This window comes from Aspergillus sydowii, assembly GCF_001890705.1.
Source record: "Aspergillus sydowii CBS 593.65 unplaced genomic scaffold ASPSYscaffold_2, whole genome shotgun sequence".
In the NCBI taxonomy this organism is placed as follows: Eukaryota; Fungi; Ascomycota; class Eurotiomycetes; order Eurotiales; family Aspergillaceae; genus Aspergillus; species Aspergillus sydowii.
This window is the reverse complement of record NW_024467860.1, coordinates 31284-50217: the sequence shown is the minus strand read 5'-3', so window position 1 is coordinate 50217 and position 18934 is coordinate 31284. Positions and strand designations below refer to the sequence as shown.

Here is an 18934-nt window from a genome sequence, read left to right as displayed (position 1 = left end):
ACCTTTTGTGCGGAGTCACACGGCTGTTCGGCTTCCTGGCCTGACGGTTACTCGTCACTATTCGTCCTGTGCCAACTTCTATCCTCTCAGATTAGCTGGAACCTTCGGAATGCGCACGTCAAGGGCCTTAGGGTCGGGTGGCTTTGATGTCTTAGTTCACCTCAGCAGCCATAAACAAAATGCGGAGAGACAATATTTAGAAGGATGATCAACCTTTGAATTCCCTTCAGTCCCCTCTACGCCGGGAACGAGACCTAAACCAGGACGTCTGACAGTGAGAACTATCAATAAGCGCAAGAGATTAATGCCGGAAGAAGCATCAAAAGGATCTACTTTCCCACTATGGGACATCAGGAACTTCAGTTGTGGGCCGAATTAGTGGACCATCATTAGCTAAAGTACTACAACACCAACAGAGCCAGAGAATATCGCCGATTCCGGGCTTAGGGGCCGGCACAAGGCATGCCTTCTCTGGAATTCTGGGCCGAACATTCCCGGTCAACCCGCGTTCCCATTTAGGAGCCCTGGGTATACATAACTGCCCATCGCTGCTGAGAAAGCGAAGAACAAGGTTGTACCGGAAACACAAAATGGTCCAAGCAACGGAAGCAGCCGAGAAAAGAGATATTGACATTCTTTCTGGCTGGGCCAACGATCCTGATAACGCTAAGAACTGGTCAACCACGAAAAAGCTTTACAACACGGCCGTCCCGGCAGTCTTGTGCTTTTTGATGTACGTGGAACGTTCCCCTTTGCGGCTGATGAGGAACCCTAACTGACCAAAGACCGTGGCTTCCAGCTCCTTTACCCTTGCAATTTATTCCCCTTCGCACGAAAATGTTCAAGATGATTTTAAGACGAGTACCGTGTTGTCCTTACTCCCATTCACACTCTATGTGTACGGACTTGCCTTTGGCCCCGCGGTATCGGCGCCGCTCAGCGAAACATTTGGCCGGAGATTCATCTATGTTTGCGTGACCCCGATCGCATTGCTGTTTATCTTAGGTGCCAGTTTCGCAAATAACCTTGCTACGCTTGCTATCTGTCGACTTTTAGCCGGCCTCTTGATCTCTGCACCTCTCGCCGTGGGTGCCGGCACGATGATGGACATGTGGACAGGGGTCAATACCAACCGTGGTGTCGTCCTGATTATGACTATTGCCTTCCTCGGGCCAGCTGTTGGAGAGTTGGTAGGTGGCTGGGTTGCCCAATTCCTGAAGTGGCAGTGGTCGCAGTGGGTCACCTTGTGTCTGGGTGCAGCATTAGGGTTACTTAGGGTTAGGGTTAGTACCGGCATGCTTATATGGTCACCGAAGCAAATAAGGTGAGAGAAGCTGAGGAGAGCGGTGTTTTACATTTAAATACTTCCTGAATTGTTAGTCTTAGTTCACGGAATATTATGTAGGCTTTGGATGTCGGATGTAGCGGAACTGAGCTATTTGCTTCGGATTAGAAGAAACTAGTGTGTCTGATTCGAATGTATCAGCCCTAATGGATGTCTTGTTGCGGAAACAAGTTCAAATACAGCCAATGTGCGTTTGTTTAGCTTTGGCTAACTACCGAGAATACGCCATATTCCTAATCCCAAGCGTGATTTGCCGTTCTGCATCGTACCAACGCTCCAAATTAAATACGACTAGGCATTCTCGATGAAGGTTTCTTCATTTCTCTTTTCGACCGTTAGATCGACCGCCGTCCGACAGACGTGTGAACTGAATGCGCGTGTTGGGAGTCGGTCTTCGAACATCTCGTCAATCTGTTCCAGGGATCGTTGATTCAACTCTGGGACAAAAAACCAGGTAAAAAGAAACGACACGACAGAGAGACTCCCGTATATGAATGCAACACGTCCACCAATTTCAGTCTGGGTGAAAGGATTGACGAAGACGATAACCAGTCCGGTGATGTAGGCTCCCATTCCGGACATCGCCACAGTCTTCTCTCTGACTTCCTTCGGCGGTACCTCAGCTGTCAAAACCCATGCTAGCGGGCCCCATGTTATCTGGAATGAGAAGAACCACAGCATCAGCATCACAACAGCTGCGACTTGCATGGAGTAGGACATGCTTTCGGCGCCATTTGCTGTTAAGCCACCGATTGTTATCATACAGGCCCCTAGCGCCACAGAAGAGCAGAGCAGGACTTTACGCCGGCCTAGGAGATCCGTAGTGGCCATTGAAATCAAATTTGCCACGACACCAATCACATAAACGACTACCGCCATCAGAAGGACCTCTTTGAACCCGATCTCCTGAAGAAAGACGGACTGGTAATTTGCAACGAAAGAGATACCTTGTGCCTGCTGGAAGACCTGAGAACCGACAGAAATGATCGTGCGTCGTCTGTTGACCGGGTGGGTAAAGCAGGCGGCCCAGGTTGCGGTGGCCTGTCGCTCGCGCTGCTCCTGCTGTAGCTGCTGTATGGCTGCGACTTCTTCCTCTGCACGGAAGGAGGGTCCGCGTAGACGACGAAAAGAAACGACGGCTTGGTCTAGTCTTCCTCGAGAAACGAGCCAGTAAGGAGACTCTGGCAGGAATGGAAGACTGAGCCAGCTAGCTACGGGGATGGCAATTTGAGCTACTATCACCACCCTCCAGGCCCAGTTGCTGGGGATATGTTGACAGAGATACACGATGAGTGATGCTGCGAAGCCACCTATCATGAGGAACGCGTTATAAGTTCCGGACATCAAGCCACGGAGGGATTTGGGCGCACACTCTCCTTGGTAGGCAGGAATAACACTGGTGGCAATTCCACCCCCGAGATACACGATAAGCTTTCCGATGATGAATTGCGTATAGCTTCGTTTGGTAGTCGACTCGATGATGACCCCCACTGTCACCACGAAGCTTTGAACCCAAAAAGTTTTCTTTCTCCCCAGGCGTTCATTGAGGGGCGAGCCGGAGAACACACCGACGATGACACCGACGTAGCCCAGGCCTGTCCCCAGAGACTGTTGCTGAGAGGAAAGAGACCAATGTTTCGTTACAGGATTAAATGATCCAAAATTCTGAACGAATTGAGAAGAACTCATCAATGCGGACCACCATCCTTGGTCAAACCCGAAACCGGCTGAGGAGATGGAACCAAAGACAACAACGATCCAAATCAGCCAGGGCAATGTTCGCACCGAATCTTCCGAGTGGTTTGTCTGCACCATTTTGCAACGATCCGGGCTGAAAAGAAGAGAGGGGTAGGGGACAAGCTAGAAAGTGATAGACGGCGAAGTCAAGTGAAGGCCAGTATACATTTTCGGGCAGGGCCCAAGGGTGCTTTTTAAACCTGTCCTATATGCGGCATCCAGCATCCATGGAACAATTCTTGCAAAACTAGGTTAACCCGTTTTCAGAAATAAATGGTCTCGCGAGGGCACTTGGACGTCCCCGATAGTCTGTTCTCGATACTGCCAGGAATACTGAATCCTTGTGTAACTCGTATTCTGTTGTTTGTGGCCAATTAAAAGAAAGGGAGAACTCTAGCGCAGGAATGAGAACAAAGCGAGTCCAGCCGAGTTCCAGTTAAATCAACGCCAGAGGCAGGGTCCATTTGAACAGGACTATACGGACTGGAACACACTGCTCCCCAGCATATCTGCCGGGGTCCCACGCCTCCATGCTCCTCCACAAGTCCGTGTTCGGGGTGGGACTGGAGAAATTCCAGCACAAAGGTCCATTTCTGAACAGGTGGGCCGTGGAGAATGTCAACGAAATACTCCGTAGAATCCCGGGAAACCGTCTCCACTGAATCGCCGAAGTGACACACGCCTCAAAACTATGACAGCAATGGCAACAACCAGTTCCAGTTGTAGCTCCCCAGGACGCCAATAAATGACTTTCTTGAGACGGGTGGTCATAAAGCAGTATCTGGCCACCTTTGCGCTAATCTACTGTCCACCATTGACTTCGAATCCCCTTCGCCGTCGAGGAATACTAAAAGAATTGCCACAATGGTTTCTGATACTCTCAGTCCCGTGGTGGAAAAGCTCCTCCATGAATTAACCCTGGACGAAAAGGTGTCATTAGTTGCGGGCCAAAACATGTGGCAGACGGCTCAGGTTGATCGGCTCGGTATTCAAGCCCTCCAGACGACCGATGGGCCCGCGGGCGCACGAGGCACCAAGTGGAACTATGGCTCTTTGACCACTCTCATCCCGTGCGCTATATCGCTGGCAGCCACCTTCGATTCTGCTCTGGTCGAGAAGGTTGGTGCCGTGCTTGGGGAGGAGACACGACGCAAGGGGTGCCATGTTCTGTTGGCGCCAACAATGAATCTCTCGCGTTCGCCGCTTGGTGGCCGTAACTTCGAGGGCTATGGAGAGGACCCGTTCCTGACCGGCGCTTTATCTACCTCGATGATCCGGGGTATTCAAAGCCAAGGAGTCGGTGCTTGCATGAAGCACTTTATTCTCAACGACACGGAGACCCGGCGTTTCAATGTCGATCAAACTATCAATGAGCGTACCCTTCGCGAGGTCTATATGAAGCCTTTTGTTATGGCTCTTCAAGCCTCCCCATGGACGTCGATGGTCAGCTACCCAAAGATTAACGGCGTTCACGCGGATATGAGCCCCTTCGTTCTCCAGCAACTTCTCCGGGATGAGTTGAAGTTTGACAGGCTTGTCATGAGTGACTGGGGTGGCTGTAATAGCACCGCGCAGAGTCTTATCGCTGGAACCGATCTCGAAATGCCGGGTCCACCTGTCCGCCGAGGGAAGAAGCTGCTGGGCGCCGTTCGAGCGGGATCAGTGGACGAAAGTAAGCATCTGGACACCAGTGTGCGACGAGTGCTGCAGTTGCTGGAAAAGGCCGGACTTCTTCCCACCCTGGAAGACTTGGATGGACAGACTCAAGTGGCGTCGCAGAAGATTGAGAGTTCTGAGTCTCGGGAGAGCCTTCAGCCTTCCAGCAATGCTGCTTTCCATAAAATTGTCCGGGAAGCTGCTGAAAGCGGCTTGGTTTTACTGAAGAATGATAGTATCCTGCCCCTCAAACCAACCTCGCTTAAAAGACTCACTATCCTGGGCCCGAATGCTCGCAAACCAACTGCTGGTGGCTCAGGCAGTGCCGCAGTCAACCCGTTCTACATCAGCACACCGGAAGCATGTCTGACAGAGGCCCTGCAGAAGGCGAACCCAGAGCTTCATGTCTCGTACCAACAAGGGATTCCGTTTACCTTGCGTCCTCCTCTCCTCGACGGCGCACTTAGTCTTCCCGATGGTTCGAAGCAAGGTCTCAAGGTGGAATTCTTTGAAGGATACGGGTTCCAGAGTCCGGTCGTTGCCACCACCTTCTGGCCGAATTCGCTAATTTATATGATGAGCGACGGAGATGTACCTGCAACTCTTAAAGGGAGCCCTTATTCATATAGGGCTACAGGCATTGTCAATGTTAAGGTATCTGGTCGATACACCTTCAGCATTGCCAATACAGGCAAGGCAAAGCTCTTCCTCAACGACCAGCTCATTATCAATAACACCGACTGGACAACCATCACAGGCGGCTTCCTGGGTTGCTCCAGCGAAGATCGCTGCGCAGCGATACCTCTCGAGGCCGGGCACTCATACGCACTGCGGGTGGATAATATGGCGACCCTTCCGGCGATCGAGTCGTTCGATAACACACTATTCCCTGGCGTCTCTGGCCTCAGGATCGGTATGGCCCTGGAGGAAGACGAGGATGCCATGCTGAACCGGGCGGTGCAATCTGCCAGAGAGTCGGACATGGCCGTCTTGATTGTCGGACATAACAAGGACTCCGAGGGCGAGGGTGGCGATCGACTGAATATGGACTTACCTGGTCGCACTAACGAACTCATCTCCTCGGTCTGTGCTACCAATCCTAATACGGTTGTCGTGGTACAGGCAGCGAGCGCATTCACGATGCCCTGGGCAGATCAAGCGCGTGCTCTTGTGCTTGGCTGGTACCAAGGACAGGAAAATGGACACGCGTTGGCCAACGCATTGCTGGGCCTTTGCAACTTCTCTGGCAAGACACCACTTACCTTCCCTAAGAAGCTCACCGATCATGGATCTAGTGCTTGGTTCCCTGGAAACGCGGCAAACGACCACGCTGTCATTGGGGAGGGAGTTTTGACGGGCTATCGATGGTTCGATGAGCAAAAGATTGAGCCATTGTGGCCATTTGGATTCGGTCTGTCCTATTCATCATTCAGGCTTTCCAACCCTCAACAATACGGGAAACTAGCCTCTCTATATGCGTCGGATGTCACGGTTCGCGTCTCCGTCAGCAATATTGGCTCGTATGCTGGGCATGAAGTGGTTCAGGTCTATGCCTCGCCATCCCCTTCAATCCGCGGCCGTGGTCTTCAAAGTTATCCGAAAGGCTTAGTCGGGTTCACTAAGGTGTGGGTGCCCGCCGGGGAGCACAGGGATGCTAGTGTTGTCGTTAGAAGTGAAGAGTTCCGATGGTACGATGAGAAAGCCGCCTCATGGCGTCTCGATCCTGGTATCTACGACCTCTTTGTGGGCACCAGCGTGCAACACATTGCATGCCAGTTGACGGTTGAAATGGATTAGGGCCTTCCGAAAGCCTGTAACACTACTCTGCAGTAACTAGTCAATTGAATCCCATTGTACGATACTGTCACCTCTAGCTACTGGGTTGGCACTTGGCCGCAAAAACTACAACGATCACACGGCCCGGCAGAAATTCAACAAGTCTTCGTAGTAGATCCCTGCCTGCCTGAGAGTTTCTGTTCCAATAAATCTCAAAGCCCGTATCTCTGGGTCTCTGAGACATTTCCTTCGGGGCCAGCTGGGAAAGGGACATGGCAAACCTTGGGGTCATTTGGCTCTTGGACGGCGAATAAGTCCCACCGGCGGCAGCCATCCTACCGGCTTCTTCTGTCTGCTTCTCCCCGTGGGTTTCGAGCAAGCGTGGCAAGTCGGGAAAGGGATGATGTAGATTTCTCTGTCGGAGCTTTTTCATCTCCGACCTCGCCGAAGTTGTGGGGCGCCGAATATACTAAACACTAAGACGGAAATGTATATTTCAATTGGTACGTGCGGAGCTCGCTGTCCTTCGTCTACTGAGCCCCATCTGGAAAACACCTGGAGCACGGTCCAAAGAACTACTTGATGCAGGACCCTCTATTTGTTGGGTTTCGTATGCGATCCAGGCTCTTGGGCACTTAATGGTGAGAGTTGTTTCAAGGCTAGACGCATTGCTGATGGTACGCAAATCCTGCCTACCGTGGGTCCCAATGTATGAAGACATGGAGTACACTACACCCACATGGATCGGTTACAAGCCTCAAGGACGGACTGAACTCAAAATACGACGCATTCTATGAGTCACAACCCAAGGGTCCTTTGATTAAGATATGTCTCTGAGTAACTCCTAACAGTATTTGAATCGAATGAGGGGTTTGGTTGCGAGAAGATATTATTCGATCCGCGTGTAAATGGACACGATCCTGAATGGCTGAAAAGGCAGTCGAACGCACTCCGCGACTGCCAAGTTCGCCGGACTGGTGGATTTCGAAACTCTAGTTGAGTTTGGTCCGAGGAGCATGTGGACCTGATCAGCGAATAACAGCACATATTATATATATTGTCAGCATACATTGTTTGTAGGCGTGGTACAACATAGGATAGAGTGGCTATCTATCAACTTTCTAGGCTAGACTGCGTTGAAAGCGACCCAACAAGCCCGTTGTTTGGCCTTGAAGAGGCGCTTTGGACCTCGCGAGTGATTTCCTGAAGCTTCTCCATGGAGTAGGCTGCTATGTTCCACAACCTGCCCATCGATTTAAGAACCCCTATGTTTAACGCCAGATAGGAGTAATGCTTTCCGGGTTGGTCCACAATATGGGCGGACAAAACAGTGAGCTGCACTATGGAACTCAAAACAAGTGTACATGCAAAGAACGGAGAATGACCAGTGACGGATGTAGAGAGGGAGGCCAGCTTGGATAGTTCGGCAGCTGCGTTGGCAATCTTAGCGGTGTGCATTTGCGGGTTCGGCGAGGGAGCTGCGAGAGGTGGAGGCCTGGAACAGAAAATGTCACGCGTTGTTGGAAGGTAAGAGATCAAGAGAGATTTTGGGAAATGCAGGTAGAGCAAGGAACAATGCATAATCATCGCCGCTTGAAAGTCGATCTGGTTTACCCTTCCGTTGGACTGGAGAATGGTGCTATTTTCGCCGGGCCATCTGTGAAACCACGCCGAAACCTGCGAGTCAAGGACATCTATTGAATCCTCGCAAGCATGTGTTTCGCAAGCAATGATACACTGTCGGAGAATAAGCGTTGCTTCAACGCGATATGCAAGTGATGACATGGTGGTATCGCCAGAGATGAATGCTCGGCGATCGAGGTCTCTAGCAGAAATCGATAGATTCACAGAACTGCCATCGCTGAATTTTGAATCTTCTGATGGTAGGGGTACGTCAGGCGTCCCCATGTTAAATTGCAGCGTACCTCCGACCTGCACTGCAGCTAGTAGTGTATCGACAATGAATATCTCCCAAAGTGTGCGCCTCATACTCTCCGCACAAGCTAAGCTTTGTATCTCCATGGTATCTGAGATTTCTCGGGAATGAAGCCCGAGCCCGAAAGCACATTGAATAGCCAAGCCGATGCACTCTTTTGCACCGTCGGGTACTTTGCGGGCGTGTAGGAGAATACTGAGGAAAAGATACGCTTGCGCCTTTTCCAAGGAGAGTACAGCTTCGCCGATGGTCGTCCATAGGTGAGTGGGGCATTCAGGAACTTGACCGGGCGAAAGATGATGCAGCCCAATGAATTCGACAACTTCGATCAGGAATTGAGGGGGAGAAGATGCAGCCCAGAGGTCAAATGGCGGCAAGATAGGATGTGCAGGATGAAAGTATTCATAGAATGCTTTGATTAGATGAATGTTGATCGGCGAATCCCCTTGAGGGCGCTGTGCCCAAGGCGTGGAACAGAGATCGTTTGACGTCAAGACGGGCAATGAACCATCGCCAAGGAAGTCAGGGTCATCGATATCGGGGACATAGCTTGTATCAATAATCAAATAATCATTCGGTTGTCCCCTACGTCCCCGACGCGATGGAACAAAGTGGCAAATGAGTGAAGAAGTGCGACATCTGCCACATCCTTCTGGTTTACCGTCGCATTTGAGATGTTTTTGTCGGCAGTTGAGGCATGCGACATTTGCGCCCGAGTTTGGACTTGTCTGGTTAGGATATGGCATTGCTGCAAGTTCAAGGAATGGCTTATCCAGCACGGAGTGTTACAGGGAAGGCCCAGCACAGGTCAACTATGGAATGGTGAAAGAACACGGGATACATGTCATGACTCACGTGATCCCCGCTAACTACTACTGGCAGGAACTATTATCCCAGGATGAATAGGTTTCGCTTTTAAATAATAGAAAAAATCAGGAGACCCTATAAATCTATATTAGAAACCTCTTCTTAACCCTGTAACGATGTAATACATGAACCTGGACATATGGATACTACACGATCACTCAGCAGCCAGGAGTGCCTCGCTCAGGACCCTTTGCCAAATCTAGAGCCGACCGACATTCTCAGGAGAAACGGCGCGTCTACGTCACATCTCGGATTTCCATCCCGGGACTGAAGATAAACACTCTATTCTTATCTCGGAACGTTTGAATACGGGGACAAGGAGACTCGGAAGAAATAGACTTGACCGCTGTGGGGTCCATAGCGGAGATACGCCCTCCACAATGGCACGATGCCTCCTCACTACCACTGCTAGTCCACTACCCCACAGTCTAGTTTGGACAGCAACCACACACGGCCACTGCAAATTAGGAACAAAGGCGCGCTGCATTTCCACGGGTAAAGTGCGTCAGCCCATCACAGCCCATCTTGATAACCGTGTTGTACAGCGTGCCACTTGCCCGGAGGACGCTAATATCTATCTGCCGTACCATCCTGCTGCTATTCACAAGAGAAACATTAAATTTACCAACGCGTCCAAGTTGGGCTCCTTTTTCAGGACTTGGCCTTGCTAGTGGGATTCTAGAAATGCACCTGCCAAAATACGAAGCGGTACACAACGCACCTGATACTATTAGGAACGATGAGCCAACGTGTCTGGCAAACATAGTGGAGAAATTTGGGATCTTTGGGCTCTACGGCGAAGTGGAATCTGCGTAATGACACAGATTTAAGTGGGGGGCTACCACCCAGCATGTCTCATATCAACACCTGCGGCGTCAGCGCTGGCTAGAAATTTCGGAACCTGTCGAATGACTTACCGATTGTGCAGCTGGCAATACCAGTACACAATTGACCGTATTGTCATCGGGAGCTCAGCGCACCAGTCTCGGCAAGACAGGGTCAGCACCTACAATCTTGGATTATTCAGACATTGGAGTAAATTAATTACCCTAGTAAAGCCCTCGACGTTTAAATAAAGGCATCTCGGATCCCCATTACCTGTGCAACGAGATAAGCACTGATAAACAATAAGAGTTATATCCCTATTAAAGAAGGCCACTGGAGTCTTGGCTCTGCTCTCTAACTGCCTGCTACCATCTGCCTTGATGCCAAATCGTGGTCATCATCATCCTACAGTTGCTATTATTGGAAATGACCCTGCCGGAGCCATGGTTTCGTGGGCTGTTAGGAAGTAGTATGATGTTACTTTTTTTGAGAAGGTAAAGTTACAGTACCATCCATTTCAGTGCATCGAATAGAATCCCTGTTTTGCTTTGGATGAGCGTTCCTACCTGTATGATAATTTGAAGATGTCCATCCTAATATGCACCATTTCGGGAAGTAGTACGTGGACCTTTTGAGGCTTTCGGAAACGCTGGTCTGAAGGCGTAACACTGTTATTTTTAAGATCGATTTATTGCTGGTTTTACCAAAACTGTCAGTTTTTCTTAAATTTTCATCCAATTTTTTATCTATAACATGGGATCAACCTTAATACTTTTGCTTTCGTATGTTATGTCTGGTATATAATTGCTATTTTTCCTGTACCTCCCCGGTTCGCTGATCTGTGCAATCCGAAGTCCGAGACCGAAAGCTTCAAGAAATATGCCATCGGATCTTGCTTCCCGACGCCTTCTTTACCGGTAGATGGCCGCTACCCCTCCTTTCCTCTGTGGAGACAAGCATCCATGCCGATCCTCGCCGCTTTTCGGCCGCAGGCTACGTACAGAAGGGTACATTGGCACCACGTCATTGTACCGTGCCGGGCATGGGATGATTGCAGGAATTGTTGATGAAGGGGGCCGTTAAGAAGCTAGAGCCTCTTGGGACGTCGGTGCACTCAACGGACAATCGGGTGACTGTTTGCTACGAGAACCAAGATTCTTCTGTAGTGAGGGACAGGCTTGACCACGTAACCGCAGGCAGAGAAATGCATATTCCCGGCTCAGTGATAACCTCGAAATTGTCTACAGTGGTATCCACCTTTTGCTTCCCAGTCAAGTATCATTCTTCCGTTTTCCAACTCTTAACTACATGCCGGCTCTAAATTAAATTCGGATTAGGTGTAGGACAGGTGTGTGGCGACGTACAGAAAGTTATGTACTAAACTGGTAACGCGGAGTGGTATGGTGTCAGGAGACAAATGATTGAGAACGGCAAGAACTTGCAATGCAAGTCTATGACAGTCCTTTTGTAGCTTATGTCACGACGCTCAACTCTTGTCACGAGTATGTGGTGTCTAACGCTAGGTTCGTGTATAAACTTAATAGCTACTCCGGTATTTTAGATTATAGTAAAGGAGTTATATATTACTAATATAATTCAAACTAGTATCTAGATGAGAGAATCCTAATTAGAACTAGTTAGCTATAATAATACTTATATTACCTAGTAGGTCTCTAGAATTAGTATTAGATTACTATTAGTATATTAGTTTATAAAGATAGTGCTACTTATTATATATATATATAAAATATAAAATAATACTAATAAGTTAATATTTCTAGTAAATATATACTTTATAATAATAGTTAATATTAATTATAAAGAACTAAAAAGTATATTAAATATATAATAATAAATAAATATTCTTACATCCTACATTAACCACTAGTAGGTATAATAGCTAGCTACTGCTCTAATAACTACCTAGTACCTATTTAAATAGTAGCTAGCTACTATATATATAATATTATAATTTAATTATTAGATTATATAACTAAGCTTTACTATCTTATTGTTATAGTATTATCTAGTAACCTTCCTGATTAGTATATAAAAGATTGGCTGAGAGGGTATCTCAGCAAACTTCAGAGTTGGTGGTAGCAGCTTACTTCCGCATGCAAACATGTCAAACATGGCCATTTTAACCACTTATTTAGTTTGCTGCCTCAGGTACGAGGTCTTGAAACGCGACGCTGCAACTTCCGACCAATTGGCTACGCTAAGTGACCAGAAACCTCGAGCTCTAACACACCTGGCATCTTAACATCGACATCAGAATATCACTGTATTAAAATAAGAGATAACCTTCTCTTCTGCGGGCTCCCCCGCCCCGCCCCCAATACGGGTCCCCCCCTTGCAGGTACTCCGCCCAGCGGGTCATCCGCAGCCACGGCTTGGCATCATTAATCTGGCGAGCCGGGATCACCCGCTAATGCTCGGCCCGCACCGGACCCTTTTTGACCCCTTGGAAAAAATAAACGCTGGCCCCAGTCATGTTGCTAAGCTTTAGCTACTTGCACCACATACATCTGAAATCTGGGACTGATCACGCTCCGGAGCCAGCCCGGCATAACTAATTATACTATATATAATCTGGAGATCGTACGCAGAGCTCTGGACAAACTTTGTCGGCCATCATTGCGATGTGGTTTCGCGTGAGAGGTCATGATGATGAGGGAGTTAGTCGAAATGTGGGTTTTAGGCATCAAAAGGACTCATAAAGTCATAAGGAAGACTGAATGAATCTATTTTTGCTCCTCTTGGTGTGTATCTTTGTGTATCTTTGAGGACTGTTGTCAGGGGTGTAAAAGGACTTGTACAGATATCGCACAATACCTTGACTCGCAGGCATGTTTAGGGTTCACATTCGCGTCAGAGAAAGCTCTCCAGAGATGGCACCATCAGATAGAAAGCATTCATTGCAGGGATACTTGAAGTCAGTATCCCTTTCTCAATTTTACGCCTAATTTTGCATGTCATGTAGATATCCATTACCGTCTCAACGCATTATTCAGTCAGAATGGCACAGTGACTATATTGTCGCCCTTACCATCCCAGTTCTTAAATTGCCAAACCAGCGATCGCCGTCGGCAATTGAAGCAAGGCTCATCAGAGCAATTGATCTTGCTGTGGCGGCAAGCAGCACACCTTCCGACGTTGCATCCGTTGTCAGAACCCCTATGACCGACGGCCAGAGAACAATAGTATGATACTTACGCAATGGCAGCCCCTCTGGGCTTGCGAGCCTCTACTCGGGAGAGGGGCCGCATTATCGCCTGGGGCCCAATTTGAGGCATTGTCTCCGGGGTAGGATGGGTCATTTGTTACCCCAGCCGCTCCGATCTGCGCGTCGCGCGTCGGTTATGGAAGCCGAGATCAGCTGGTGTTGCCACATGATGGGGAAGTGTTGGAGACTGAATGCAGTGCAAACGTCGATATAGCAGCAAGTGGGTCTCTGTTCTTCGGTTCACCCGAGGGATTTATCAGGGTCTTATGTGCCAGCATTATGTACCTTCAAACCTGGGATCTTGTTCCTTCTGGTTAGAAACCGTTGTCTAGCATACTTTGGAGAAATCGTCCTAAGTGACGATACCACTAGACCGTGCATCGGCGTCGGCAATGGAAACCGAGAGGGGACATGATATATATCTGGACGTGGCAATGGCTTCGCCTAGGCATTCCAATCTTTGCAAACGAACTTGATTGTTTAGAGAAAGAAAGAATTCATCATGTCATCTGCAGTCTTACACTATTTCGGCTTTGGCAGCAACGCCCCCAAGCCAGAGGTCAAACAACAGCCCATCCGTGCCCTGCCAGCATCCTGGTACACATCACCAGAGATGTACGAGTTGGAGCGCCGCGCTATCTTCAGCAAACGGTGGCTCTTCATGACCCATAGCTCACGTCTCAAGGAGGTGGGCGACTGGCTCCGATATGAACTGGCAGGCTTTGACATCCTTATTATTCGAGACCGCCAAGGTAGTGTAAACGCCTTCCACAACATTTGCCGCCACCGCGCCTATCCCGTCGTCGAGAATGAGGGTTCCGGAAATGCAAAGATCCTGGCCTGCCGGTACCACGGCTGGTCGTATGGACTGAACGGCAAGCTCGCCAAGGCAACGGGCTACCAGGGCCTTGACTTTGATAAGGATAGTAATGGCCTCCTTCCGATTCATACCAAGGTCGACGTCAACGGATTCGTCTGGGTGAACCTCGACGCAAAGGAGGTCCCAGAGGTTCCCTGGGAAGAGCACTTTAAGGGCGTTGACACACAAGAGCGATACCGGACTCTGGGCTTGAATTTCAACCACTACGACCTGGACCATTCATATGAGCTTGAAGGGCACTATAACTGGAAGATTCTTGCAGATAATTTTAACGAGTGCTACCACTGCCCAACTACGCATTCTGATATCCCTAACTTCCTCAACTTGGACTCCTTCGACAGTGATACGAAAGACGGGCACATCCAGCACCACTGTGACCCAAATGAAGACCAGATCAGGAAAGGTCTCTACACTGCTAGCACGTACTATTTCCCTATGTCTGCTATGGTTATCTCGTAAGCATCCTAACCCTGAATTCTGCTCTCGCAAAGCAACTAACATACAATGCCGACCCCATTTCATAATGGTCCAGAAATTCCTCCCCCACGGCCCTGGTAGCAGCAAGATGGCCTACGAAATCTACCGAAACCGCCATTCATCCGAATCCGACTTCAAGCTAATCAGTGACATGTACGCGCGGGTGATGGGCGAAGACAAAGTCCTCTGTGTCAACGCACAGCGGAATCTCGAGCGTGGCGTATTTACCTCGGGCCAACTACACCCGAAGTTCGAGAAGGCACCGCTGTTCTTCCAGAGTACGGTTCGGGGTGTTATTACCGAGCATTTTGAGAGAGAGAAGAATGCGGGCAAAGAGATTTGGCCGGCTAAACATAGGCTTACGACCAAGGATGTCGAGAAGAGTGATATGGATGAGGAGATTTGTGCGGCGTTAGCTTGTGGGAGGAAGGACGAGGGATTGGTTTGGTGATTATGTATTCTGATTTTGACGTTTTTGTTATCCTTTGACAATGCTTAGAAAACTTTCAAGCCATTACCAACGACCCGAACACATATAATTGGTTCAATCTCAATATCACAACGATTAGGATATCTATCTATTGTATTCCCCTGAATATTATGTTCTGAGCATGCTGGGGGATCGCATGTTGGTGTGTTTAAGAGTACGACGTAGAGCTCTTTGCTGGACCAGCTTGAATACAACCGTCGTTTCTCCGCCTCATAAGATATTTAGCTTCTTGTACAGAAAAGGATTCATTAGAAGCCAGCTAGAGTTTATATCGAGCCCTTTTCTGTTTTTATTTTCTTTTTTTAATTCACAGCGTGGAGCTCGTAGCTTTCTCTTGCTAACTGTGCAGTGTTGTATAGAGCGAGCTCGCAACCTTATGTTATTTGGCATATGGCTCTTTTTGATCGCGTTGAAGGGCTTTGATAACCTCTTTTACAATGCTTATAAATTGAAGACCCTTGACGCCGCCGTAGTTGACGAACTGAGTGAGGCATTGAAAGTATTTAAAGCGTTTTGAAGGTCCCCACGGCTTGAAGGGGCTGTGTGAGTAGCTAACAAGATATTCAGCTTATTTAGTACACTTTCCGGGTCAAATAGGCATATTCTTGCAGCAGTAAAGCTAAATTGAATATTACTCCCGGTGCGCTTCTGTATATGCCTTTAAGAAGTTAGACTTAGGGTTGTGGCTGAATCCCAGGTGTGTCTCTGAATCAAAAAGAAATCCGCTTGCACACGTCAATGGTACAAAGTAACCAAGATCTGGAGCTTAAAGGAGGTGAAAATGAGCGGATAGCTATTATATAGTATGATTAGTATCGTTGCATGCCTTATCAAACTTGGGAGTAACATGACTCCCATGGCCACCCAAGACAGGTAATCGATGTATACCAACTATACAGCCAGTAGTAGTTGGAACAAAGGCTTGTTAACGCCATTGAAAGCCTATCTCATCACCTGTCTAACTATTTTGGCTGAGCTAAATTCTCTAATTATCTAGTAAGCTGGGTTCTTCCAACCATTCTTCTAGTAGGACCTTTCCTCAAAAATAATGGTAGATGCAATTGCCCCTATGAAGAATCAGGTGGCGCGAATTCAATCTGGCGCGTCATGCAGCGATATAAACGGAATTTCAGGCGCTCAGTGACAGTAAGGAGGACTGACCATGCCATGATGCAGGCGGGCATTCGTCCGGTTTTGGAAGTTCAAAAGCAGGATCCATACCTGAGAACTAATATATTGAGTGGATCCGGGAGAAGAGGGTAGGGTGACATTAATTGGTCCGGTTTGACCTGATGGTTCCATCTAATTCCTATCTAGAACAACCAGCTATCAGATGCCCGGGTATCTCTATTCTAATTTATTGTGTGACTGGACTTTCTGGAGGCCTAACCTCGACTGTGTGCTGCCATTGTTTAACCCGTGAATTGGACCACTTTGTATTGAATATGTTATTACCATGCGAAGGAAGCTGATGGGTTAGTCATGGACATGCAGAAGAGCACATCGCAGTCCCTGGCATCACTTACTCTGCGATAACTCTGTCAGAGAACGCGAATGTTGTCAGCCAATGAACCTACTGCACCGCAGCTAGCGCCGTGANAACAGCAGAGAAATAATAGACTGACCCGGTCATACTAGGATTACTTTTAGAGTATAATACTAAGAGATACTATCATACTAAATAAAGAAAAAAGAGTATGGTAGAGATGATTACCTATAAAACAGTTATACTAGAGTAGTTTAAATAGTATAATAAAAGAAACTATTAAAGAATAGTTATTACTACTATATCTAGAAGTCTTACTTATTATCTATTATCTTTAGAATTAAAGCTAGTCTATTTTTTAAGATCTATATCTTTAATATATCTCCTATTCTTTAGTTAACAAACCTACTAAGGACGCTTTCTACTCGGTCACAGAATATCCTTAAGACCAACCGGACTTAGGAAGGATCAGCAGACCTTATCTGATAATCTCCGCATTCTGTTGCCTTTTAACCAGTCAGACGGTCTTATCCCTGCCAAGGAACAGGGCCGGTGCAAGCCATGTGAACGCCCTTGTTTATTCGAATGTATTCCAAAGGATTGTGTCGGAGTCACTGAACAATGTATCAACTAGTACTCAACCACATGAATATGAAGGTCTGATTCATCGAATCTAGCAAGAGTATATAAATTTAAATATAGGTAATTTAGAAGATTCTAATATACTTATTAATATATATTTATCCAGTCTAGTTACATAGGTAGGTGATGATTAATAGGGTTGGTTAATCTACATGGTGGTTTACTGGTCTGAGCAGTAACAGATTCTTGGCGGTCGTCGTTCGACAGGTCATTACAACACTCGCTCACATACCAACTTAGCTTAATAGCAAGACCCCATCGCCCTCTCACGCACAAAAACTTAACCCTTTTTACACATTCTTCTCCTTATCATCAGGTTTTATTGCCGGCTAACCAGAATGGCCTCTTTTACCGCGTGGCTTGTCCGCCTGTTCGTCACGTACATTCGCAGAAGCAGACTCGTCTTCGGCAGCGCTGAAAATATGCGTAACAATATGCGCGAGCTCTATCTCCGGCCCCAGAACTTCAATCCACCCAAGAACCTCGGGCCTGGAATCACCATCGATCGCATTGACTACGGTGCCTGGCCTCTTTATCGCGTCTCCTCAGCTGACAACTCCGTCAAGAAGCGTCCCGCGATGATGTACATCCACGGCGACGCCTTTTATCGGGAGATCGACCCCCAGTATTGGAAGTTCGTCGCGCAGGCCGTGCGGGACACAGAACTCGATGCCATTGTCCCCATCTACCCTTTACTTCCGCGACCTGGTGCAACGGCGGCCGAGGTCATCGATGGTTTCATGGATATCTGCGGTCGACTCGAACAGCCCATTGTGTCCATAGTCGGTGACTCGGCGGGCGGTATGTACACTCTAGCTACCATGCAGCAATTGTTGGAGCAGCGTTCTGAGCTTGCGAGGCGGGTGCGCTGCATCGTGCTTATCTCGCCCGTACTTGACCTGGGCTTGGACCACCCCGAGGTTGTGCGCCTGGGCAAGAATGACCCGTGGCTGGGGCTGGATGGCCTGCGTCAGCTCCTGCCGCTTCTTGGGGCAGGGTTACCAGCTCACGATCCGATAGTCAGCCCGCTGTTTGGGGATATCGAGACGTTGCCGCCTGTCATGCTGCTAAGCGGCACGTATGACATGCTTGTAGCGGATGCACAACGATTAAGCACCAAGTTCCAGGGCAAGGGCACTGAGATTTGCATGCCTGGGAGTTTCAAAAACGACAAGTTCACCTTTATTGAGCAGCCGGAGATGGTACACGTGTATCCGCTCCTGCCGCATCCCGAAGGCGCAGAGGCTCGGGAAACGATTATTCGTTTTCTCAAGCAGCATACTGAATAGGTTTCAGTAACTGCACCAAGTTGTGGCTGGACTATAATTACTGTATGTTCAGTCTCCTAGGAAGCAGCATCCCTTATCTCAAACTTGCACTTCTAGGCGTTCAACCCGTCGGCAATATTGAGACGTAACCTGGTTATGCTACGACACGCCGTGGCTCAACAGTCTCACATTATCAGCCCACACTGTCCCGTACACCCACCGCGTGGACCGGTTTGCCATTAGCTACCTTGATCACTTCGACGTCAATTCCAATGCCCAGCACGGCTTCTCTGGCGAATGGTACTCGCAAGAACTGCAAAGAG

The 18934-nt window shown here is 48.4% G+C and overlaps 7 protein-coding genes across 7 annotated transcripts; 5 read left to right on the top strand and 2 right to left on the bottom strand.

Moving 5' to 3' along the window:
* Positions 1–166: 166 nt before the first annotated feature.
* Positions 167–1428, top strand: ASPSYDRAFT_128633 (uncharacterized protein). Its single transcript, XM_040840502.1, has 2 exons — positions 167–733; positions 800–1428. The coding sequence occupies exons 1-2, from the start codon at positions 591–593 to the stop codon at positions 1326–1328; spliced, it is 672 nt and encodes a 223-aa protein (XP_040705495.1). The 5' UTR covers positions 167–590; the 3' UTR covers positions 1329–1428.
* Positions 1429–1636: 208 nt separating this feature from the next.
* ASPSYDRAFT_27359 (uncharacterized protein) lies at positions 1637–3160 on the bottom strand (the record flags this gene model as incomplete). The annotated part of the gene is made up of 1 exon (XM_040844389.1): positions 1637–3160. The coding sequence occupies one exon, from the start codon at positions 3158–3160 to the stop codon at positions 1637–1639; it is 1524 nt and encodes a 507-aa protein (XP_040705494.1).
* A 786-nt stretch (positions 3161–3946) lies between these two features.
* ASPSYDRAFT_144385 (uncharacterized protein) lies at positions 3947–6535 on the top strand (the record flags this gene model as incomplete). The annotated part of the gene is made up of 2 exons (XM_040841424.1): positions 3947–4849; positions 4898–6535. The coding sequence occupies 2 exons, from the start codon at positions 3947–3949 to the stop codon at positions 6533–6535; spliced, it is 2541 nt and encodes an 846-aa protein (XP_040705493.1).
* Positions 6536–7311: 776 nt separating this feature from the next.
* On the bottom strand, positions 7312–9241 carry ASPSYDRAFT_40230 (uncharacterized protein). Its single transcript, XM_040846041.1, has one exon. It carries the CDS (start codon positions 9194–9196, stop codon positions 7628–7630), a length of 1569 nt encoding a protein of 522 aa, XP_040705492.1. The 5' UTR covers positions 9197–9241; the 3' UTR covers positions 7312–7627.
* Positions 9242–9524: 283 nt separating this feature from the next.
* ASPSYDRAFT_40229 (uncharacterized protein) lies at positions 9525–10404 on the top strand. Its single transcript, XM_040846040.1, has one exon. The coding sequence runs from the start codon at positions 9698–9700 to the stop codon at positions 9986–9988; it is 291 nt and encodes a 96-aa protein (XP_040705491.1). The 5' UTR covers positions 9525–9697; the 3' UTR covers positions 9989–10404.
* A 3466-nt stretch (positions 10405–13870) lies between these two features.
* On the top strand, positions 13871–15176 carry ASPSYDRAFT_75729 (aromatic ring-hydroxylating oxygenase subunit alpha; the record flags this gene model as incomplete). The annotated part of the gene is made up of 2 exons (XM_040850822.1): positions 13871–14695; positions 14781–15176. The coding sequence occupies 2 exons, from the start codon at positions 13871–13873 to the stop codon at positions 15174–15176; spliced, it is 1221 nt and encodes a 406-aa protein (XP_040705490.1).
* A 2272-nt stretch (positions 15177–17448) lies between these two features.
* Positions 17449–18785, top strand: ASPSYDRAFT_584320 (alpha/beta hydrolase). Its single transcript, XM_040849532.1, has 2 exons — positions 17449–18674; positions 18729–18785. Exon 1 carries the CDS (start codon positions 17682–17684, stop codon positions 18630–18632), a length of 951 nt encoding a protein of 316 aa, XP_040705489.1. The 5' UTR covers positions 17449–17681; the 3' UTR covers positions 18633–18674; positions 18729–18785.
* Positions 18786–18934: the final 149 nt, after the last annotated feature.